The sequence below is a fragment of the Sebastes umbrosus genome, chromosome 23 (assembly GCF_015220745.1).
Source record: "Sebastes umbrosus isolate fSebUmb1 chromosome 23, fSebUmb1.pri, whole genome shotgun sequence".
In the NCBI taxonomy this organism is placed as follows: domain Eukaryota; kingdom Metazoa; phylum Chordata; class Actinopteri; order Perciformes; family Sebastidae; genus Sebastes; species Sebastes umbrosus.
The window spans coordinates 9,883,033-9,905,885 of record NC_051291.1 but is presented as its reverse complement, the minus strand read 5'-3'; the positions used below and the strand labels follow the sequence as shown (position 1 = coordinate 9,905,885).

Below are 22,853 nucleotides of genomic sequence, written 5' to 3'. Positions count from 1 at the left end.
CAGTAGCTGACAGGAAGTCAACTTGGACCAAAGCTGTTGCCCTAGCAACAGAATGGCAATGTAAAAGGTCTACAGGTTGTGTGCTGCCCTCAAGTGTTAGCTAACTACACTACAACAAATCACAGTTGTAGCTGCCCAAGTTCTCATAGAATTGATTTAAAGTAACAAACTGGTACTGAAAGTGACAGGCCATAATTATCAGTGTCAGTATGTTTCATTTCTTGTGGTTTAAAGTAGTTATAGCAGCTAAAACTCCTCAGTTACTCGCTGATTCTCGGAGTTCCGTGCGCACCTGAATGCAGCATTTCTTACTTTTTTTTAATTTCTTAAAAAAAACATTTTATTTATTTTTTATTTTACATATACATATGTTATACTACAATAGCAAAGACGTGGAAGTGTTATTAAATAAAGTAAAAAAAAAAATAGACGACGTTTTGTACAATTATTAACATCGAGGCGCGTTCACGTACCGACCGTTAGATCCGCCTTCACTTGTCGCCCATCAAACTGTCACAACTTGAGTGAAGAGCTTAAAGAACACTTCCTCTGTTTTATCCACCTAAACACGGATATATCACCATTAAAACCACAAGGTAAAGTTGTTGTTTTTTCTTCAAACTAACTCTAACAAGCCTTTATGAGTGTGCTTTTATTTTATTCACCTTTAAACTTCATTAAGGAAGTAGATTTGACACTAAAAATGTGTTAGAAATGAAAGTAAATGTCACAATTAGTAACCTAACATTAATTAGATGAATATAAAGAATATTTTGTATGCTTCCCTCAATAAATAATAGATAGATAGATGTACTTTATTGATCCCAAACTGTGGAAATTATTGTTTTATTCAGGTAATGTACAGGAAATACAGGAAATTTATATCTTATTATGTACCTGTATGTGCAATATAATGTCCAGTATTACTACAATTACATGCTCTAAAACTACCACTTATGACAGCAAAAATGTGTTAGAAATTAAAGTAAAACTGACAATTTAATAAGCTAGCATTAATTATATTAATAAAGATAATACTTTGTATGCTTCCCTCAAGAAATAATAGATAGATAGATGTACTTTATTGATCCCAAACTGTGGACATTATTGTGTTATCCAGGTAATGTACAGGAAATACAATAAATTAACATATAGAGATAAATATCTACTAGTATACACACAATATAAAGAATATATTAGAATACACTATAAATATACCTGACTACTAGAAGTCAGTTAGACAATTTAAACATAAAATAACATACTATATACATTAGCAAAGTGTTTTTTAAATTAAATGAGGTAGTATAAGTAAGTAAGTATGAGTAAATAATGTTATTTTCAGTGTGTTGCAGAAGATTTTAAGCTGTACAGGAAGTATTTCTCTTAAAAAACATGTTTTCATGATACTATTTATTTAGTGTTTTAGTGTCTTTTTATTACATGAAGTACTGAAGTGTGTTTCACTATGGGGAAATGAAGCTTCCACTTATGACAGTAAAGTGACATTTAGTAACCTAACATTAATTAGATGAATATAAAGAATATTTTGTATGCTTCCCTCAAGAAATAATGTTATTTTCAATATGTTGCAGAAAAATTGAAGCTCTACAGAAAGTATTTCTCTTAAAAAACATGTTGTAATGATACTATTTCTTGAGTATTTTAGTGTCTTTTTACTACATGAAGTACTGCAGTTTGTTCATTATGGGGAAATGAAGCTTCATGTCGAAAATAACTTCCTTTTTGAGACTTCAGCAAATGGTGGTCAGAGCTTGTGGTTGTATATTGTAGTCACCATAAAAAAATAGACTTTCTGTTTATAGACATATAACAGTTTTGAATGTGAACACATGATTATTAATCAGTACTGTCTCTTCAGTGTGGCTCATTGTAGTGTTTTTCTTCCCCAGATGTGGAGGTCAGCCGTGGGCCACAACGTGAGCACGAAGGTGGCTGAAGACGCGGACGACGATTGGGAGACAGACCCAGACTTTGTGGTACTGTGTACTTCCTGGAGATGTGTGTCACTGTGAGGGGTGAAGATGTGTGCGTCAGTCAAACCCCTAACTTCTAACTTTGTGTTTTTCAGAATGACGTATCGGAGGAGGAGCAGAGGTGGGGTGCAAAGACCGTCGAGGGATCAGGACGGCAAGAAACCTTCAAGTATGGGATGCACAACTTCTGCATCTGTCTGGAAACTCTTGTTAGACGATGTAAAGAAATGCAGGTCAGAGTGGGTGCTGTGTAGCAACAGGAAGAGGAAGTGAGAGCAGAGCACAAGCTGTTAGGCAGCAATTCTCTCCTAATATGGGTAATACATGATAACACTTTGACAGTGAGATTTAAAGCGCTTTGCTTTCTCACTGTCAACGTGGTTGTGGTGCTGAATGTAAGAATAGGACTAGAGATTGCTCACAGATGTAAGAATATACAGGATATGCATAATATATATATTACATATTTTATATATAAAACAAAGCATTTGAATACTGATTTGGAGGTTGATTACCATGGCAACTGTCGAAGCTTCGAAGCATTCGGGTCCGCCCTATTCCAAACAAAAGGGATAAACACCAGTAAAGGGATTTCTCAAAGCCTGGCAACCACGAAATTGTTCTTATTAACGGCTTACAACAGATCTATAAATCATAAGTAAATTATTTATTTTTAGCCTTTAAAGGCAGCCTAAAAAACTTTTTATTTACTTCTGCCTTCTAATTTTGCGTTAATCACTTTTATTTTGGTTTTATGTCTTTATTTTATATCAGAATTGCCTCCAAATATGTTCACACTAAGACTGTCAATCGTTTAGAATATTTAATCGTGATTAATCGCAAATTAATCAGACATTTTTTTATCTGTTAAAGGGAGATTTGTCAAGTATTTAATACTCTTATCAACATGGGAGTGGACAAATATGCTGCTTTATGCAAATGTATGTATATATTTATTATTGGAAATCAATTAACAACACAAAACAATGACAAATATTGTCCAGAAACCCTCACAGGTACTGCATTTAGCATAAAAAATATGCTCAAATCATAACATGGCAAACTCAATCCCAAGTTTGGAGCATTATTTATCCTCATTCCCGACAAGCTAGTATGTAATATACCAATACCAATGGATTCATTAGGTTTTCTAGTTTTATATGATACCAGTAACTTCACTCTAGCTTTAAACCCTTTAGCCCAATACAACCTAAAAATCGCAAGTTTATGTGTTAAAGAAATTAGAGGTGTTGCGTTTGCTTTAACAGCCCTAGTTCACACTTTCTTTAATTTAATCTTTTAACGTTAACGGTTTAAATGTCTGTAAAGCTCTTGTGTATGAATTGCGCTATATAGGTATATTTGCGTAGTATGAGTATGTTATGTATTACTGATTAATAGTTTCTAATAGCAGATATTACTATCATTGAACTGGTGTGTGTCATTGTGCTTTACCTGACAGTATTAAAGAGCTCAGAAAGAACGTTGCCTCGGAGCACGAGCAGGGGAAGCAGAAGGAAAACACTCCCAAAGCGTCGTACGGATATGGAGGGAAGTTTGGAGTCCAAAAAGACCGAATGGACAAGGTTGACACATTTTTAATACTCGAAATATGGTGATAAGCTCCTCTAATTTACGACCAGATTGTATCTATTTTATCCTTCACTCCACAGCTCTTATAAACTGTATGCTGAATCTGTTCATAAATGTATCTCTACTCTTCAGGCGGCTTTGGGTAATGACTATGTGGCAGAAGTCGAGCAGCACTCCTCCCAGAAAGATGCAGCAAAAGGGTTCGGCGGGAAGTATGGTGTTCAGAAAGACCGCGTAGACAAGGTGAGAGGACACAGATTTGTTTTTATTATTGCTTCACATGGATGTTTGAACTTCAATGAGTGATGTACATGCAGAGTTTGACATTAGAAGAATGTTTCTTTGTGGACTCACCTAAAAACAGATTTAGAAGGGATCTTTAAAGTGATATATGAACCTTAAATGCAACCTCTGTGTTGTCTGTTGCAGTCTGCTTTGGGCTATGAATACAAAGGAGAAACAGAGAAGCACCAGTCACAGAAAGGTGAGATAAAGTTGTAGCTGTCAGTTTTTGACACCTTTTTGCCTGACATCTGATTAATCTTTATTCATTTCACATTCAGATTACTCAAAGGGATTTGGAGGGAAGTATGGTGTTCAGAAAGACCGCGTCGACAAGGTGAGAAGACAAAGATTTGCTTTTATTATTGCCTCACTTGGATGTTTGAAAACCCCAAACTTTGAGTGGTCGGAAGACTAGAAAGGAGCCATGCAACTCCATTTACCATTTACCATATCAGACACAGGTTATTAGTTAAAGCAGAGTGTTTTTAAATGTCTTAAAACACTATTGGAAGGGATCTTTAAAGTGATATATGAATCTTAAATACAACCTCTGTGTTGTCTGTGCAGTCTGCTGTGGGCTATGAACACAAAGAAAAGTTGCAGCAACATGAATCTCAGACAGGTAAGCCGTCTGTCCACATTCTCTCTTACATTACAATATTTTCCTTTTTGAAGGTGCTTAACGCAAACGATATTTCGGAAGTGGTATCGGGCTCAGTTTTAAAGCTAGAGTGAAAATACTGGCATCATATAAACTAGAAAACCTAATGAATTCATCGGTACCAACCATGTCATACTAGCTTTGGAAGCTAAATAACGCTCCAAACTTATTCTACATTTTGGCGAGGAAAAACTGTAGCATTCAGTTTTGATACCTTTTTTGCCTGACATCTGATTAATCTTTATTCATTTCACATTCAGATCAATCAAAGGGATTTGGAGGGAAGTTTGGTGTTCAGAAAGACCGCGTCGACAAGGTGAGAAGACAAAGATTTGTTTTTATTATTGCTTCACTTGATGTACATGCAGAGTTTGACATTAGAAGAAGTTTCTTTGTGGACTCACCTTAAATCTGAGTTTAACACATGCAGGGCTGCAACTAACGATTACTTTCTCGATTAATTGTTTGGTTTATAAAATGTCAGAAAATTATGAAAAATGTCAATCAGTGTTTCCCAAAGTCCAAGATGACGTCCTCAAATGTCTTGTTTTGTCCACAACTCAAAGATATTCAGTTTACTGTCATAGTGGAGTAAAGAAACCAGAAAATATTCACATTTAAGAAGCTGAAATCAGAGAATTTTAACCTTTTTTTTCTTAAATTAAAAAATAAATAAATTACAAAAAACTGATAAATCGATTATCAAAATAGTTGGTGAATCATTTAATGATTAATTGTGTTGTGTGTGCAGTCTGCTGTGGGCTACGGACACAAAGAAGAGTTGCAGCAACATGGATCTCAGACAGGTAAGCCGTCTGTCCACATTCTCTCTAACAGAACAATATTTTCCTTTTTGAAGGTGCTACTTAATAGAATTAGGGCTGTCAAAGTTAACACGATAATAACACATTAATGCAAATTAATTTTGATGCCACTAATTTCTTTAACACATTAATGCAAACAATATTTTGGAGGTGGTATCGGGTTCATTTTTAAAGCTAGAGTGAAGATACTGGCATCATATGAAACTAGAAAACCTAATGAACCCATTGGTACCACCCATGTCATTAATCTTTATTAATTTCACATTCAGATCAATCAAAGGGATTTGGAGGGAAGTTTGGTGTTCAGAAAGACCGCGTCGACAAGGTGAGAAGACAAAGATTTGTTTTTATTATTGCTTCACTTGGATGTTTGACCTTCAATGAGTGATGTACATGCAGAGTTTGACATTAGAAGAAGTTTCTTTGTGGACTCAGCTTAAATCTTAGTTTAACGCATGTATGGCTGCAACTAACGATTATTTTCATTGTTGATTATTTTCTCGATTAATCGATTAGTTGTTTGGTCTATAAAATGTCATAAAATTGTGAAAAATGTCAATCAGAGTTTCCCAAAGCCCAAGATGACGTCCTCAAATGTCTTGTTTTGTCCACAACTCAAAGATATTCAGTTTACTGTCATAGAGGAGTAAAGAAACCAGAAAATATTCACATTTAAGAAGCTGGAATTAGAGAATTTTAACCTTTTTTTTCTTAAATTAGAAAATAAATAAATTACAAAAAACTGATAAATCGATTATCAAAATAGTTGGCCAATCATTTAATGATTAATTGTGTTGTCTGTGCAGTCTGCTGTGGGCTTTGAACACAAAGAAGAGTTGCAGCAACATGGATCTCAGACAGGTAAGCCGTCTGTCCACATTCTCTCTTACAATACAATATTTTCCTTTTGGAAGGTGCTATTTAATAGAATTAGGGCTGTCAAAGTTAACGCGATAATAACACATTAATGCAAATTCCTTATAACGCCACTAATTTCTTTAACGCATTAACGCAAACAATATTTCGGAGGTTGTATCAGGCTCAGTTTTAAAGCTAGAGTGAAGATACTGGCATCATATGAAACTAGAAAACCTAATAAACCCATGGGTACCATGTCATTAATCTTTATTCATTTCACATTCAGATCACTCAAAGGGATTTGGAGGGAAGTTTGGTGTTCAGAAAGACCGTGTCGACAAGGTGAGAAGACAAAGATTTGTTTTTATTATTTCATCACTTGGATGTTTGACCGTCGATGAGTGATGTACATGCAGAGTTTGACATTAGAAGAAGTTTCTTTGTGGACTCATCTTAAATCTGAGTTTAACACATGAAGAGCTGAAACTAACGATTATTTTCATTGTCGATTATAATCTCAATTAATCGATTAGTTGTTTGGTCAATAAAGTGGTGAAAAATGTCAATCAGTGTTTCCCAAAGTCCAAGATGACGTCCTCAAATGTCTTGTTTTCACCACAACTCAAAGATATTCAGTTTACTGTCATAGAGGAGTAAAGAAACCAGAAAATATTCACATTTAAGAAGCTGGAATCAGAGCATTGTAACCTTTTTTTTTCTTAAATTAAAAAATAAATAAATTGCTCAAAACAGTTGGTGAATCATTTAATGATTAATTGTGTTTGTGCAGTCTGCTGTGGGCTACGGACACAGAGAAGAGTTGCAGCAACATGGATCTCAGACAGGTAAGCCGTCTGTCCACATTCTCTCTAACAGTACAATATTTTCTTTTGAAGGTGCTACTTAATAGAATTAGGGCTGTCAAAGTTAACGCGATAATAACACATTTATGTAAATTAGTTTTAATGCCACTATTTTCTTTAACACATTCAGATCATTCAAAGGGATTTGGAGGGAAGTATGGTGTTCAGAAAGACCGCGTCGACAAGGTGAGAAGACAAAGATTTGTTTTTATTATTGCTTCACTTGATGTTCATGAGTTTGACAGTAGAAGGAGTTTCTTTGTGGACTCACCATAGTGAGTAAAGAAACCAGAAAATATTCACATTTAAGAAGCTGTAATCAGTGAATTTTAGCCTTTTTTTTTTCTTAAATAAAAAAATAAATAAATCATTCAAACCAATAAATCGATTATCAAAATAGTTGGTGAATCATTTAATGATTATTAAGTTGTCTGTGCAGTCTGCTGTGGGATTTGAACACAAAGAAGAGTTGCAGAAACATGAACCTCAGAAAGGTAAGCCGTCTGTCCACATTCTCTATAACAGTACAATATTTTCCTTTTTGAAGGTGCTACTCGATAGAATTAGGGCTGTCGATTAATGCAAATTTGTTTTGATGCCACTAATTTCTTTCTGGACAATATTTGTTATTGTTTTGTGTTGTTAATTGATTTCCAATAATGAATATATACATACATTTGCATAAAGCAGCATATTTGCCCACTCCCATGTTGATAAGAGTATTAAATACTTGACAAATCTCCCTTTAAGGTACATTTTGAACAGATAAAAAATGTGCAATTAATTTGAGATTAATCACGATTGACTATGGACAATCATGCGATTAATCATGATTAAATATTTCAATCCATTGACAGCCCTAATTCATAATCATTCCTCTTTATTATGCAGCGAGTGCAGGTGCAGGTGCAGGATCACTGAAGGCCCGTTTTGAGAACATGGCCAAAGCTTCAGATGAAGAGAACAAGAAGAGAGCAGAAGAGGAGAAAGCGAGGAGAGAAGCCAGAGAAGCCAGAGAGCGAGAGGCTGCCATGCACAGACAAGAGGAAACACAAGAGGAAACACTCATAGAAGAAGAAGAAGAAGAGGTCAAAAGATTAAATGATGGTCAATATGCATGCTAATGACTTTGTGTTTCTCCAGGATTAGAGATCAGGAAATCAAAGATATTATGTGATGTTTTCAGGAGGAACCAGAATACGACCAGCCCCCGGCGTTGCCTCCGCGCACAGACGATTCCTTCGAACCGGAAGCTCCTCCGTGCACGGACGATTTCCTCGAACCGGAAGCTCCTCCGTGCACAGACGATTTCCTCGAACCGGAAGCTCCACCGTGCACAGACGATTTCTCCGAATCGGAAGCTCCACCGCTGCCCAGAAGGTCCGCAGAGGTGGAGGAGGATGAAGGAGAGTACGAGGAACTTGAACCACCAGCACCGATAGGTCTGTGTCTGCCGTCAGTGAAATGTCAAACCTTTCACATGTGAAACATTCATGTCAACGTTTTCTTTTACAGCTGAAGATAACGACTATGAAGACCTGTCAAGCGGCCTGCAGGCTGTAGCAATTTACGACTATCAAGGAGGTATGACATCTTTTCAATTCTTCACTTTTTGACATTTAATAATCATCTGTCAACATTTGAGAGTACAAATCGTCTCCGTTCCCACACAGAGGGTGATGACGAGATCTCCTTCAACCCGGATGACATCATCACCAACATAGAGATGATTGACGAGGGCTGGTGGAAGGGGCAGTGTCACGGATGCTTCGGTCTTTTCCCGGCCGCTTATGTTCAGCTGATGGAGTGAGCGACGTGCTGCTCAGGGAGGTTGCGCTTCACTTAAACTATCATGTTTCTTCGGTTGTTCAACAGGGGGAATTCATTTTAACACTGTATTTAAAAAGTAAATCACAGAATATTTGTGCCAAAATGGCTTCTGATCAGCCAATTTCTAGTTTTATTGTGTAATATCTCGGGTCTGTGGCAAAGGCCCAATCCCAGTGTCCACACTCACAGACTTTAAGGCACGTTCCCGTAAAGTCTGTGAGGGTATCTGATGTTATGACCATGTTAATGGTGAGGAGTTGCATCTTTTATCTGCAATGAACTGATTGGATTGAATAAAATATTCTACAGGAGCTTCTTTGTGTTGTTTTAAAACTTTTATTAGTCAACTTCTCATCAGTGACAATTTAGTAACACCAGGGCTATTATTGTTTATCATCTTTCACTGGAAATCTGATCATAGTATTAGGATCTCTAAATTAATGATTCAAAGTATGGCTAAAAAAAAATCTGTTAATGAAGTTATTGTTTTACAAGAGAGTAGCGTTTTATCTACAACAGTTCATTAATTTTATGATTTTGCATACATCTTCTATATCATGGCATACGCAGAGATATCGGGAAAATATTCCAATTACTTTAGAGAATCTGACAGTAGAGAAATGCAACGAAATGAGGGGAGAAAATGAGGAATGATATGCAACAAATGTCCCCAGTGTGACTCAAACCTGAGACATTGTAGTTCACGGTCGGCGTCTCAACCCCTACGCCAAGTTTATATTAGAGCTGCAACAATTAATCATTAGTTATCAGCTATTAAATTAATCGCCAACTATTTCATAATCGGTTTTGAGTAATTTTTTAAGGAAAAGTAGTCAATTCTCTGATTGCAGCTTCTTAAATGAGAATATTTTCTGGTTTCTTCCTTACTATTCGTTATCTACTGGCATTTTATAGACCAAACAACTAATTGATTAATAATGAAAATAATTGTTAGGTGCAGCCCTGTCTATATAAAACTATAGTAAACAAAACAAGCCATAGATCTGTAAATAAAACATTTTTATCGGAGTATGAAAAGACTTAAATTGTAGTAGAGAATACATGACAATCAGACATATTTTGTCTTAGTTTCTTAAAACTTGTCCCAACATGAAGATGAAGCTGCTGTTCCATAAGAACAAACATTTTCCTGCAGTGAATTACTTTATAATGAACGGACTCCATGAATCTTATAACCCACTGAACAGAATGAGATTCAATAGCAGAAAATCCAGTTATCACGTATAAAAGAATACATGAAATGATTCTGTGTTCCTGCGTCAAAAGTCTTTTAAGGCAAAGCAAAGGTCTCTTGGTTTCCTCTGGTTCACCAGGCGATGCCCTTTTTATTCTTGCCCTGCCCACTTTTCTTTGCCATCCGTTTGCCTTTCAGTTTCTTGGCCTGCCGCTGGCTCATCCACACAGGGTACTGACCATTTCCATCCAACTGAGTTGTCTTGTTGCGCTTGCTGTCCATGTCCATCTTCCCATCTGTAACACAACAAAGATTGATGAATAAGATGACGATAAATAAAAAATGTTGCTTTGTGTGAGCTTCTCAAGCAACCCAGGATAACACTAAACAAATCTACACAAACCAGTTTAAATTTATCTTTTAGTACAGACACTTAAATCTCTCACTCACCGTCACCCTCTCCTATTTCCACATCCTTCTTGATCTTGTCAGCTGACACCACGGTGGCGATCTCCTGCAGGTCAGTCATGGCAGCGTCTGCTTTCTTATCCAGACTCAGAGCTTGTTTCAGACGGGCCAGCTCCTTTGGTGCATTTTTCTTCCTCTTCTCTGCACGCATCTTCCTCTTCCATTTGCTCCGGAGGCTTTTTGCCATTTTGAGGACGATCTGAAATGAACAAAAACACCAGTCAAACTGACTGGCTTTCACATTCTTATCTAATACTTTCTCTAGACAGTAAGCAGCTCTCAAAGGACCCACACTTACATTATTTATTTTTATTAAAAGTCAAGTTTCTCTGTGATGCATTAGATGCCAGAACCAAGAGCACACATTTACTGGAGGCCTTCACATTATGTTTCAGCTTCAGGACAGTTTTCTATAAACTCTATTTCACTGGTTCCCAACCTGGGGTCCCAACCCCCACTAGGGGTCGCCAAAGCTTCACAGGTGTCTCGAGGCCTTTTTGATTTTAATTTAAGGGATATAAGACAACCTTTTTTTAAATATACAGTTGGCCTATATTTCAGCATTTCATTCATTTCTGTGAAGAAAACTAAATTTAATTGTTATTTTTAAAGTTTGGATTGTTGTTTAAGATATAAACAGGATCAGAGCACAGTGAAAAAACACCAGTTTCCCTCTCTGCTAAACAGCCTCGTCCTGCATTAGAAAAGTATGCAGTTAAAACAACCAAAGAGCTAATAGAACAATGGTCAAGTGTCAGGTAGAAGAAAACACTGAATTTGTCAAAAAAGAAACCTATTAAGTATGTATGATTGTTAAAAATGATAAAACTACATAATACACAGAAAATTGTATTAAACGTTCCTAAAAATAACAGGAAAACTCATTGGATGAATATTCACAGGGAATCTGCTCAAAATTCATCCTAATTGTTCATTTTACACAAACTTCCTGCAGTTATTCCAGGTTATTCGTACAGTTTAACAATTGTTCTGTACTGTTATTGTTATGCATTGAATATAATATGAAATATCAGTTTACTCAGTGATAGAAATGGGGTCCCTTATGGAAAAAAAGTTGGAAACCACTGGTCTATTTCATATCCCTCACTTTGTTTTTGATACTCCTAGGACCGCTAGAACAGCTTTATAACATAAAATAGCCTCCCACAAAAGCTGCCTCTGGCCTTTAATAATCTTAAAACAAGTGCTTCTCATTATTTATATGACAAAATATCATAGTTATAACTCAGTTATCCACATATCAACCAGAATAATAAAGCCAACGTTATACAATGTCACTGTTTCGTGGTAGTTACATTACATGACTAGATATTAGCAAGCTAACTCTACAGCAAAGTGTGTCAACAGACTGCTAGTTTGTTAGCCATCTAAGCTAAAGCAGCCTATAATACACTTAAACGCTATCTTTAATTCAGCATGCTGAATCAATACATTGTGTTAGTATTATTACACATGTAAACAAGAAGCGGTGACTTACAGAACAGTGGTTAAATAGCTTAAATGTCCTCCGTAGACAGACAGGAACACACTCTGCTCGGTCCACGTGTTTACAAGCTGGAGAGGAAAAAAACGATGACGCGTTATAAACAAACAGCTACATGATTGGCTGCTTCAGTCACTCTGAAGATTGGAGCATCTGATTGGCTGGCGATCTCAAACCAGGAAGTCTACAGTGTAGTGATGGGAATTCCGGCTCTTTTTAGTGAGCCAGATCATTTGGCTCAGGTCACCAAGAAGAGCCGGCTCTTTCGGCTCCCAAACGGCTCTTCATTTTACCACTTCTACCTTTTATAGTTCAGCCAAATTTAGCTTTGGCTGTTTTGACCTATGATTAGTATGTGTGCAGATATATCACTTAAATTATTCAATATGATTATAACTAAATCATATAATTACCTGAATACCGGAATTTTACATGGTGGGCTGTCGCTAGACACAAGGCTGTCCCCACCTGATTGGACGAACTTACCCTCCATTGGCTGCTGCTACCAGTTTTCAGACCGGAACCAGTATGGAGGCTCGTTTGGAAACTTTCTTCTCTTATTTCACGAAAATAGTTCACCGAAACGTCTTTATTTTGGATCGACAACGTTTATTTTAAAAGATTCTAGGGAGTTTCGAGAGGCGGCGAGTCGCGTCGGAAGCCAGTGATTTACATAAAGTAGACGAGCCCTCAACTTTATGCAAATGAGGAGCGGGCGTGGTGATGCTTCGTTTCTCGAATCGCGACGCCACGCTACCAGAATGCATTGCATGGCTGCTTACATAGACAATGACACGTACCATTATCGTTCACTTAAAAGAGCCGGCTCAATGAACCGACTCGTTTGTGACCGACACATCACTAATAGATTGTAAACAAGGATGTTGAAGAGCGGATAGTGTACAAAGATGACCTCCAAACAGGTTTATTTGACATCCAGGTACAAACTAAGCTGCTTAAAGTAAAGCAGCATCTTTTAGTGTTGTAAAATAGCTTGTATTTTGTGTTTTATTGGTCTTAAATGAGTCATGAGCAGCTGTTCAACCAGCCTGGCTCCTGCTCGCAGCTCTCTGCTCTCAGCCTGCAGCACTTCTTCTTTAACACAGACGTTCAGCATGTTGGACACAGCTGCAGAGCAAATGATGGTCCTCAAAGACTTCCAGGCAGCTTTTGACACATGCGACAGAGGCCTGGAGAGTCTCAGCAACATGGAGCAAGAGGACAACAGGTGAAAAGTCTTTAAAAAGCACCTTGTATGTGTGTTCCCCTGCAGCCTGGATGGTTAATGTTAACTTTTCTGTGTTTTTGTCTCCTCAGATGTGGAGAGTTTAAAGCTGGCTTCTGCATCTTAGGGCTTCAAGCATTGGCTGAGCTGAATCAGTGGCATGGTGTCCTCTCCTGGGTCCTTCAGCAATACGAGCACCAGGACAAAATACCAGCTAAAATAATGCAGATGTGGTGAGCAGAGCTTTTAGTTAGATTGATCAGAAAATTGAAGTAAAAATTGTCTTCTCTTGATTCTCTGTTCCATCTTGTTTAATTTGAGATTTGGCTGATTTTCTCTGTTTTTATATCATTTTAAATTTAATATTAAAACAAGCAATTGTTTGTTTGTTTATTTATTTTTGCACAATTTAAGACTATACAACATAACAAAAAAAATAAATGAATAATAAACAGTGCAGGAAGAGGCAAAAAACACATTGGGCTTATCTGAAGCCTCCACCCAGAGACAAGATTAATATAAAGAAATAATATGACTACATAATAGTGATAACAAACAATTAGGACAAGATATATATAATAACAACAATAACAATACAGTAAATATATAAAAATGTTGAGATATTTGGAGATACTACCTTGGGCTTTGGGAAATTGCAATGGGCCTTTTCACTATTTTCTGATGTTTCATAAACTTTTTTTTTTAACAATTTAATTGAAAAGAATAATCACAATATTAACCATTTATAAAAATAATCATTAGTTGGAGTTCTAATTGTGAGGAAATTGCGCATCACTGAATAGCCAGGCCAACAACGGGCACATACGGCAGATATCTGGATTATTTGAATTTGTTTTCTATCTCTTATTCTTATATTTATTTATTAAAACCGAGAATAAAATAAGAATTAAAAAAAAGTACATTAGCGCTGCAACTAACGATTATTTTACATTTTTCATTATATCACTATTCAGGAAACACTGATCCACATTTTTCAACTTTTTTTGACATTTTATAGACCAAACAACTAATCGATTAATCGAGAAAATAATTCGACAATGATAAATCGACAATGAAGTTGCAGCCCTATTTAATATCCCATCATATATAACAAGAAGAGCAGCAAATCTTCACATTTGAGGAGCTAAAATCAGAGAATATTTGGCATTTTTGCTAAATGACTGAAACAAAGATTATTTTTCTGTTGATCTGACTTATCAGTTTACTGACTGATCTTTTCAGCTCTAAAATCCACACTGAATATATTTTCTCTCTCATGTTGGCAGCATACTTCTTTACTCCAAGGTGGGAGAGCCAGCCGTGATGCAGGAGGCAGCCAGAGTTTGGTTACACTGCCCGTCCAACAGCAGAGTGACGGGGTTCGGGACAGTGGCGGAGCTCTACCTGCTGCACGTCCTCGTGCCTCTTGAACACAGAGACGAAGCTCTGGAGCTGATCGGCGGTGAGGTTGGATGCGCTGCATTCACAGAAGACCAGAGGCAGACTGCACTGGAGGTTGTTGAAGGAAAAGAGCGACAGAATCATGAACCGCCTCTAAATCCTGAGTTCAGTCCAGACTCTGACATCACTGCACTTCCTGTCTCAACTCAAGGTTTCAGCTAAGTCCTTATGACATGCATTATACTAAGTCATATAAGTACAAATAATGAATGCAGACTTTCTGATTGTTTTTACAGGATCTATAATCCGTAAACTTGAAGCCATGCTCAGGTTTTTGTACAGAAAAGTGTTGGCGACCGGCTCTGGTTCGTTTCCTCTCCGGAGAGTCTTCCTGGCTGCCGTTCTTCTCTACATGCTTTTGTTCCGAATGGATCCAGGTTTGATTAAATGCTCTTTAGAACTCAATTTCATCACAAGTCTTTGTTGAAGTATAAAACATTTGATTGGAAATAAATCAGTGCATTTCTTCCTGTTCTTTCCCCACAGCTCTTCCATCTTCATTCATGTGGATTTCCAAACTTCTCCAGCTGCTCAGACAGATGTGGAGTGCCATGTTTGCACCGTACTATCAGGCTGTGAAAGACTGAAAATCACATCCCATCATTTTGATTCATTTTTACTTTGTTGTGTTGGTAAGAGAATATGGTTTAGTCCCTTTTTTCAATTTTTATCATCAGTCAGATTAATTACTTTTATTACTCAAAATAAAGACATTTCCAGCTGTATTTGCTATTTTCTGTGTTAGAAACCACAGACATTTGTAGACTGACATCCATCATCCTAAAGCAACTCCCTCTTTATCATAATAATAACTTTATTAACCAGGAGAGTGCCTCACTGAGATTAAAGATAGCAGCAGCACATACACATAATTACAAAACATATAACACAGACTGGTAATGAAATGGATATAGATAAGATATCAAAGGGATACAGATGTGATCGTGATAAAATAAATTAAAACAGATACAATAAATATATGATATTTTGTTTATGACTTGTGAGATTGTACGATTGTAGTGTATAACTGGAAAAAGATTTAAAAAAAGAATGTGTAACAACTTTCTGAATTGAGAACTCTCTGACATTAATGTTATTTAATTAGCTCATGATTGAATATTATTTTCATGTAGCTATCTGTCACTAAAATGCATTTAAACCAGGTCATTGTGGGTAAGGTATAGCCTAAGTACAAATACAGACATCTAAACATGTATATGCTCAATTTGTGCATTTACTACATTTCAAGATACTAAACAAATATGGCAAAATAAATAAAAATGACAAGTTAAAAACTAAATTATATAAAAATACAAATGATATCAGTCATTATAGTGATAAAATGGTGGTACAGTATATACATTTTTTTTTTTACTTTTTAACATTTTATTTCCTTTTAACAGGTACGGCACAGTCGTACAGCACAGCCACATGTTTTAAGACACAACAGGGTCATAAGTGTCCTTAAGAGGCAGTCCGTGAGCTTCATCATCCCCTCAATGTCCATACATTGTTTCATTAAGTAGGGATGAATAATATTTGTCATATTGTACAGGGAGGAAGAATAACATGTTTGTTTATACTTATATTAGGAGAGAAGAGAAGATGAATATAGAAAATGAATTAACAAAAGAATAAATATATAGATAAATAAATTAAAATAAAATAAAAATGAGAGATAAAGTTAAAAAATAGAAATAAGAATTCAAAAAATAGAATAGGAATAATAATAAACAAAAATAAATACAAACTAAATAGGGGAAAAAAATAAAGAGAAACAAAGTAAATTGTGATAATAAATCACAACGAAAAAAAAAATAAATACATATTTCATTTTAACAGTGTTTTTACAGTTGAGATGACAAACTGAAACTTATATTAAAATATAATGTAATACCTTTAGACACAGTCTGCGCATGCGCATGGCAACATCTAAGTTTCGATTCTGCAGCAAACAGACGAAGTGAAAACTGTAAAAACGGAAGTGAACCTGAAGCTGTTGATATATCGCTGATGTTTATAGTTACTCTGAGGTGAGAGGAACACATTCATTTGACTCGTTTTCTCCCAGTAAACAGGTCAAAGGACCAGTCTGACTGCAGTCTGGGAGGTTAGTTTTTGTCTGCAGACCTCCAGGTTAACTAACTGTGTGAAGTGAAGTCTGTGCTGCTGATGTCTGGAACGATCTGCAGTTTTTTCTCTTCTCTTTATATGAGAAACCCCTACTTTGGTAAGTAGACCACATTCTGCCTCTCTGATGGTGAGTTTTGTTGATATATATGATTTAAATATTACCTGTAATCAGGGAATTAAATTAGCACCTGCCAGCTGCCAAATAACAGGGTAAATGTTGGCTGTGGCAGGTAAAACTTTCAGGTCACCTGCCACCATGGCACATTCCTTATATTAAGAAATATTATTTTTAAAAAGCAATTCCTATTAATTATTATCCCTATTAAGGTTACATGATCCATATTTCTACTGTCTGTTACCACTGACTCAGTGTTTACTAGGGGTGGACGAAAATATTCAGTATTGCAATATTATGTTTTGTAATACTGTATCTATCAACTCTCAAAAACTCTGTATTGAATTCCAATTAATAGTTTACATGCAAAGATTAACTCAGGAAATACTTTACTTATTTGCAAAGATATGCAAATGCAGATCCTACTATTCTAACTTTTTTATGCTCAGATTTTATGCATATAGTAGTGTTATTTATACTATGATACTTTTCCTAAAATTAGATTTGAAAAAATCGCAATATATATCCTTACTTACAGTATCGCAATATATCGCAATATATTGCATCGTAACCCCTGTATCGTGATACGTATCTTATTGCCAGATTCTTGCCAATACACAGACCTAGTGTTTACGATTCTAAAGGGGATAAAAAGTGAGTTAAATAACTTTTTTATTCTGTGCAGTTCCTTTGGGAATCCCTGAGAGTCTCTAGGCTCTTTAAGTTTCTAGCAGACCCACACATACCTGGTTGTTCATCAGCTGTTAAAACAATATGGTTGATTAAGATCTCAATGAACTCCTCCACAACCTGTAACAATGCAGTTTCTCACACACAATGTGTGGTTTCATCTATTGCTGCGTTTCATACAATTATTTTTCTCTTCACAACCAATAAATCCCTCATGTGTTCAGCAGTGACATAGAAAACAAAATACTGATCTTGGATCTGTGTAAAATAAACATCTCCTGTACGTCGAGCCTTAAGTCAACAAACCAAACGGGCTCAGTCTTCTATAAAATGATTGATTTGTTTATTTAAATACAGCATGTAAGTGAGGTGGGTGTTCTGCCAGCCATAGTAACCTTTAGCATCAGGACTTTACCGTTACATTTTTATTTTATTTTCACACGTGTGAATGCCCCTAGGTGGGCCATGGATGATGTGCTTGGTTCAAGTTTTCACCAACAGGATTATTTTAACATTTCTGATGGTCTGTCACAGGAATGAGAGGCCTCAGCAACTACCATCTGTCCTGCTGTGTGAACACGCTGCTCCAGACCTTCTCTGCTACCTGGGAAATAGGAGACCTACTAGACAAGTAAGAAAATTACGTTGCATATTCATTATGATCATGACTTATAAAACAATGATACCTTAACCAAACCATTGGTTTGTGGACTGCCGGTTTTAAGCCTTGAGTTCGGCATTTTGGCCGTCGCCATTTTTTGGATCTAAGACTGTAAAAACAAAGATTAATGAGGGTTTATGAATTTCACAAGGTGGGAAGCAGCTGGCGTGAGAGATTACGGTGGTAACGTCCCGCTGCAGCTAAAGAAAGTCCTCACGGCCATGAAGAGTGACCACCCTGAGCCTGCTCCCCATTTGGACTTCCTCCACTCTCTGGACAGGAACTGCTTACGACGTAAGGAAAAACAAACTTAACAAAATATTGAATACTGATGTGGTTTATCTTCTAACTTCTGACAATGTTTTGCAGTTAGTATACAGCATGATGCTGACGAGGTGTTCCTCTCCATCCTGAACCTCCTGCAACAGCAGATGGATAACAAACCTCTGGTTGGTCTTTAATCATGAATATACGTTATTTTTCCACCTGTAAGTGCATCATCTATATCGTGCTTGCATTTGTTTTCAGGCTCTTGAAATCCAGAATCTGTACAAGATTCCTGTGGAGACGTACCTGCAGTGTTTAGAGTGCAGCTCCGTCCAGACTCTGAGCAGCTTCCTGCTCAGCCTGCCTCTGCGTGTGAAAGAAGATCACGATTCTCTGGTGACGTTTCTCTTTTCTTTAGATGTGGATTGTTTTTATGGAATATTTAAACATATTTGGAGATATAATCATTGGCTTTTTTGCCAAAAGTTAGATGAGAAGATTGATACCACACTAAGACGTGTGAGTGGTCTCAATCTTCTCGTCTCTCGTCAAGAAAGCAAATAAACACATTTCCCAAAATGTCAAACTATTACTGTAAACTTTCCTGAAGTATTCTTTACATGAACCTTTTCAGGAGGACTGCATGACCTCTTTCTTTGAGCATCAGGAGCTGAGGGGCATAAATTGCTGCTTTTGTGAACAATGTGAAAGGAAGACTCCATCTAAACAGGTGAGACTTGGTTTAAACGCTTCCCGCAAAGTATGAACTGAACCACCACAGTGAAACCTCTTTCTTTCTCTCTCAGGGTGTCAAACTGCTCTCCCTGCCTCAGATCTTGTGCGTGCATCTGAAAAGATTTCGGAATAGCCGCGGTTCCACCCGGAAACTTGATTGCAGGGTTACTTTTCCAGAAACATTTGACTTCTCTGAGACTCACAAAGACGCGTTCTCCTCAGACTTTTCCCAGGTACTTATAAGAAATAAAAATAATAATAATATCCACAAATTTTCTCTTTGGTCATCCACAAGTTGACAAAGTTGTTTTTCCCAGAATGACTGCAAGTACACGCTGCATGCAGTGGTAGTGCACTCTGGATATGCAATGTTTGGGCACTATACTGCCTACGTTCGCCACAGGGGGAACCAGCGCTGGTACTACGCAGATGACAGCCACGTACGACAGGTACGTCCAATCTGACAAAATCTGTCTCACTTGAATGCAATTTATTTCTGGCCTGTACTTGTTGAAGACTTTGTAAAGTATATATTTGTGAATGGAACACTTCATATCAATCACAATGCATAGTTATAGACATGAAAGCTCCCATTTAGATCTTTGTTGAAGCACATGTCTTAGGTTTGCTCCCTTTTACCATTGGTGAAAGGGAAATATAGCTTTTACACCACACTTGTTCAAGAGGGATTTGTGCATCACTAAAATGTAGATTTATGCAAATTTGTGATTCATTTGGTCTCTGGTTTGCATCCCAACACACAGGCCTCCTGGGAAGACGTGACGAGAACATATGGAGGACATGGCAGGTAAATTACTCAACATACGTTTTTTATGTTTACGTTGGAAGGTATAACTTTGGCTTAGAGTGCCTCAGGGCTCCATTCTGGTTCACCTGTTGTTTTACAAATGTCAAACTATTTCTTTAATTTTGAGAAGGAAGACATGTAAAAACATTACTTTGCGCGGCAGCCGGATTCTTGCGATGTCACAAGATCCCGCGAGAATTCAAATATCACACGAAAATCCATCTTGTCAGGCTTCAAGTAATGCATGTAATGTGTCCGGCAAGCCAGATCACGGACCAATCAGCGTCGTATGAGGAGTTACTACAGCTAGGGGCGTGGCTGAGGTGTGTGTGACAACACGGAGAGACGACTGTTAGTTCTAAACAATAAGCATAGCATCAGTTGTATCAGAACTGGAGGGTATTTCTTCATTGAAAGAAGACCAAAGAATGTTTTAATAAGAAAAAAACCCTGTATACTGCATCATCAGTTGTAAACTGAACCCCTCGCTGCACTGTTGCAAGTTTCGTTGTTATATTTGTGTTTTATTTGTGTATACAAAAAAGCCATAAATACTAAAGTGACAAAAAAAAGAAAGAAGACCAAAGAACAACACTGAAGACTTTTCTCGATTGAAAAGATGTTTTCACTCTTCTCCCGACTGGCTTCGGCAAGAGTTTGATTGACAGATGGTTCATCCAAGTGCCTGCCCTTTTCCAGGCAGTTTCCAATGACGTCTCCTCAGATGGTTCTGTGTAACAAACCCTGTGGCGGGTCAGGTTATTGAAGACATGCTCTGAAGTTAATTTCTGAGCTCAGTACAGAGAGCTATTCAAACTTTTATTACCTCTCGCATTAACAACTCCAGTTCTGTCTTCAGCCTCATCAATAAAATCGTCTCACTTCCAAAAAATTTGGAATACAGCAACCATCGCCTTCAGCAAACAAAAACAAAAAAACATGTGACTCCCATTTTAGCCCTCCAGTTGCTTTCAGAGTTTAAGATTTTTATTAATAACATTTAAAGCCTTATGCTTGACTCCCGGTGCCGTCATGAAGCTTTTTATCTTCCTACTTGCGGAAACTGCTTTAGATCTTGAGACAAAGCCTTATTGTCTTGTTCCTCAGTGAAGATTAAAGACTAAAAGGTGGTCATGTTTTTGTCATGAGGGCTTTCAAACTTTTAAACTCATAAACAGGAAATCCGTCTTGTCTGTTGTGTCTGGTGGGAAATTTGTATTCTTGTTTATTGCACTACCCTAACTCATAGAAGCATTGTTCTGTACATTTTATACATGTTTCTTTAAAACATTTAATGTTATTGTTACAGAGCCACAGCATACATGTTAATGTACAGAAGAGGTTCGAAAGAGGAGGGACAACAACCTGAACTTTCCGGCTGAGTGGGTGTACGCAGATGAATTATACCTGGGGTCATGGTGCAATATATTGGATTAACATAAAAACTACATGAATTTTAAGGAGTATAACTTATTTACTTTTCATAATTTAGTATATCTTTTGATTGTATTGTACGTGGTGAAGGGTTTTAAATAGGACTGTCAAATTTAAGGTGATAATAACACGTTAACATTCATTGATTTTAACGCCACTAATTTCTTAATGCATTAACTCAATCAATCTTTCAGAGGTTGTAGCAGGCACGATTTTAAAAAACCTAAGGAATCCATCAATACCAACCATGTCATGTTAGCTTGTCGCGAAGGAGGTTAAATAACGCTCCAAACGTAGGCTAAATTTTGGCGTCATGGCCATTTTCAAAAGGGGTCCCTTGACCTCTGACCTCCATATATGTGAATGAAAATGGGTTCTATGGGTACCCACGAGTCTCCCCTTTACAGACATGCCCTCTTTATGATAATCACATGCAGTTTGGGGAAAGTCATAGTCAAGTCAGCACTCTGACACACTGACAGCTGTTGTTGCCTGTTGGGCTGCAGTTTGCCATGTTGTGATTTGAGCATATTTTTGTGAGGGTTTCTGGACAATATTTGTCATTGTTTTGTGTTGTTAATTGATTTCCAATAATAAATATATACATACATTTGCATAAAGCGGCATATTTGCACACTCCCATGTTGATAAGAGTATTAAACACTTGAAAAATGTCTCTTAAAGGTACGTTTTGAACAGATAGAAAATGTGCGATTAATCGCGATTAACTATGGACAATCATGCTATTAATCATGATTAAATATTTTATTTGATTGACAGTCCTAGTTTATATTTATTGATCTTTCTGAGCTCATTCAGATTGTACACCAGCATAGTAATTTCTACTAAACACCAGCAGGTGGCGTTGAAGACTCAACACACCGAGTGGTTTTCCACCCTCAGACCACACACACTGTGAACACACTCAGTGGGGGGGCGGGAGGGGGGTGTTGGTTTGAGAAGAATGCTTAGCTTAGATATTCACTGTTTGGGGGGAAATACCTGCTATTGGAGTCAGTGCTCATTTTCCTGACACTGCTCTATAATATATGAGTCACCCATGAAGAACAATGTAGTCATTTTTTTCTCATTTGGTTTGCCAAAAACAATAAAATCCTTCAGCATAATACTCTTACTTTTTGTTTTTTTGCATTTTCTCACTACCTGACACCAGCACATCTCAAGCTCAAAATTAATGCACTTTAAGGGACTAAAAAAATGCCTGTTCTGCATGTATTTTACAGTG

General features: G+C 37.0%; 4 protein-coding genes across 25 annotated transcripts; 3 read left to right on the top strand and 1 right to left on the bottom strand.

The window, feature by feature from the left end:
• The first annotated feature begins 437 nt into the window (after positions 1 to 437).
• hcls1 (hematopoietic cell-specific Lyn substrate 1) lies at positions 438 to 9,223 on the top strand. 21 transcript variants are annotated; one of them, XM_037760914.1, is made up of 21 exons: positions 438 to 596; positions 1,914 to 2,000; positions 2,093 to 2,166; positions 3,460 to 3,583; positions 3,723 to 3,833; positions 4,020 to 4,074; positions 4,154 to 4,209; positions 4,443 to 4,497; positions 4,797 to 4,852; positions 5,288 to 5,342; positions 5,630 to 5,685; positions 6,167 to 6,221; positions 6,505 to 6,560; positions 7,009 to 7,063; positions 7,212 to 7,267; positions 7,521 to 7,575; positions 7,973 to 8,169; positions 8,268 to 8,320; positions 8,357 to 8,523; positions 8,597 to 8,665; positions 8,755 to 9,223. In XM_037760914.1, the coding sequence occupies exons 2-21, from the start codon at positions 1,914 to 1,916 to the stop codon at positions 8,889 to 8,891; spliced, it is 1,629 nt and encodes a 542-aa protein (XP_037616842.1). In that variant the 5' UTR covers positions 438 to 596; the 3' UTR covers positions 8,892 to 9,223. The 21 variants fall into 21 exon arrangements, with proteins under 21 accessions (XP_037616842.1, XP_037616841.1, XP_037616840.1 ...); XM_037760913.1 differs by having other exon boundaries at positions 8,271 to 8,523; XM_037760912.1 differs by having other exon boundaries at positions 8,268 to 8,523.
• A 691-nt stretch (positions 9,224 to 9,914) lies between these two features.
• Positions 9,915 to 12,224, bottom strand: llph (LLP homolog, long-term synaptic facilitation factor). The gene is made up of 3 exons (XM_037760936.1): positions 12,073 to 12,224; positions 10,557 to 10,773; positions 9,915 to 10,402 (listed from the first exon to the last, which is right to left on the bottom strand). Exons 2-3 carry the CDS (start codon positions 10,759 to 10,761, stop codon positions 10,239 to 10,241), a joined length of 369 nt encoding a protein of 122 aa, XP_037616864.1. The 5' UTR covers positions 10,762 to 10,773; positions 12,073 to 12,224; the 3' UTR covers positions 9,915 to 10,238.
• A 692-nt stretch (positions 12,225 to 12,916) lies between these two features.
• On the top strand, positions 12,917 to 15,838 carry pex26 (peroxisomal biogenesis factor 26). Its single transcript, XM_037760935.1, has 5 exons — positions 12,917 to 13,306; positions 13,396 to 13,536; positions 14,590 to 14,915; positions 15,001 to 15,141; positions 15,251 to 15,838. Exons 1-5 carry the CDS (start codon positions 13,107 to 13,109, stop codon positions 15,349 to 15,351), a joined length of 909 nt encoding a protein of 302 aa, XP_037616863.1. The 5' UTR covers positions 12,917 to 13,106; the 3' UTR covers positions 15,352 to 15,838.
• Positions 15,839 to 16,686: 848 nt separating this feature from the next.
• On the top strand, positions 16,687 to 21,851 carry usp18 (ubiquitin specific peptidase 18). 2 transcript variants are annotated; one of them, XM_037759839.1, is made up of 11 exons: positions 16,687 to 16,797; positions 16,893 to 16,994; positions 18,237 to 18,333; positions 18,515 to 18,657; positions 18,733 to 18,812; positions 18,892 to 19,026; positions 19,265 to 19,360; positions 19,437 to 19,598; positions 19,683 to 19,814; positions 20,130 to 20,173; positions 21,483 to 21,851. In XM_037759839.1, exons 2-11 carry the CDS (start codon positions 16,937 to 16,939, stop codon positions 21,553 to 21,555), a joined length of 1,020 nt encoding a protein of 339 aa, XP_037615767.1. In that variant the 5' UTR covers positions 16,687 to 16,797; positions 16,893 to 16,936; the 3' UTR covers positions 21,556 to 21,851. The 2 variants fall into 2 exon arrangements, with proteins under 2 accessions (XP_037615767.1, XP_037615768.1); XM_037759840.1 differs by lacking the exon at positions 16,893 to 16,994 and having other exon boundaries at positions 16,724 to 16,797.
• Positions 21,852 to 22,853: the final 1,002 nt, after the last annotated feature.

Excerpts from the sequence above, each read along its gene's own strand:
- hcls1 (XM_037760912.1), top strand. The coding sequence starts at position 1,914 with ATGTGGAGGTCAGCCGTGGGCCACAACGTGAGCACGAAGGTGGCTGAA. Across the intron at positions 7,064-7,211 it reads GCAACATGGATCTCAGACAG|ATCATTCAAAGGGATTTGGA; the intron begins GTAAGCCGTCTG and ends TAACACATTCAG. Across the intron at positions 8,170-8,267 it reads TAGAAGAAGAAGAAGAAGAG|GAGGAACCAGAATACGACCA; the intron begins GTCAAAAGATTA and ends TGATGTTTTCAG.
- llph (XM_037760936.1), bottom strand. The coding sequence starts at position 10,761 with ATGGCAAAAAGCCTCCGGAGCAAATGGAAGAGGAAGATGCGTGCAGAG. Across the intron at positions 10,403-10,556 it reads GGAAATAGGAGAGGGTGACG|ATGGGAAGATGGACATGGAC; the intron begins GTGAGTGAGAGA and ends GTTGTGTTACAG.
- pex26 (XM_037760935.1), top strand. The coding sequence starts at position 13,107 with ATGAGCAGCTGTTCAACCAGCCTGGCTCCTGCTCGCAGCTCTCTGCTC. Across the intron at positions 13,537-14,589 it reads GCTAAAATAATGCAGATGTG|CATACTTCTTTACTCCAAGG; the intron begins GTGAGCAGAGCT and ends TCATGTTGGCAG. Across the intron at positions 15,142-15,250 it reads TTTGTTCCGAATGGATCCAG|CTCTTCCATCTTCATTCATG; the intron begins GTTTGATTAAAT and ends CTTTCCCCACAG.
- usp18 (XM_037759839.1), top strand. The coding sequence starts at position 16,937 with ATGTCTGGAACGATCTGCAGTTTTTTCTCTTCTCTTTATATGAGAAAC. Across the intron at positions 18,658-18,732 it reads GGACAGGAACTGCTTACGAC|TTAGTATACAGCATGATGCT; the intron begins GTAAGGAAAAAC and ends AATGTTTTGCAG. Across the intron at positions 19,027-19,264 it reads AAGAAGATCACGATTCTCTG|GAGGACTGCATGACCTCTTT; the intron begins GTGACGTTTCTC and ends GAACCTTTTCAG.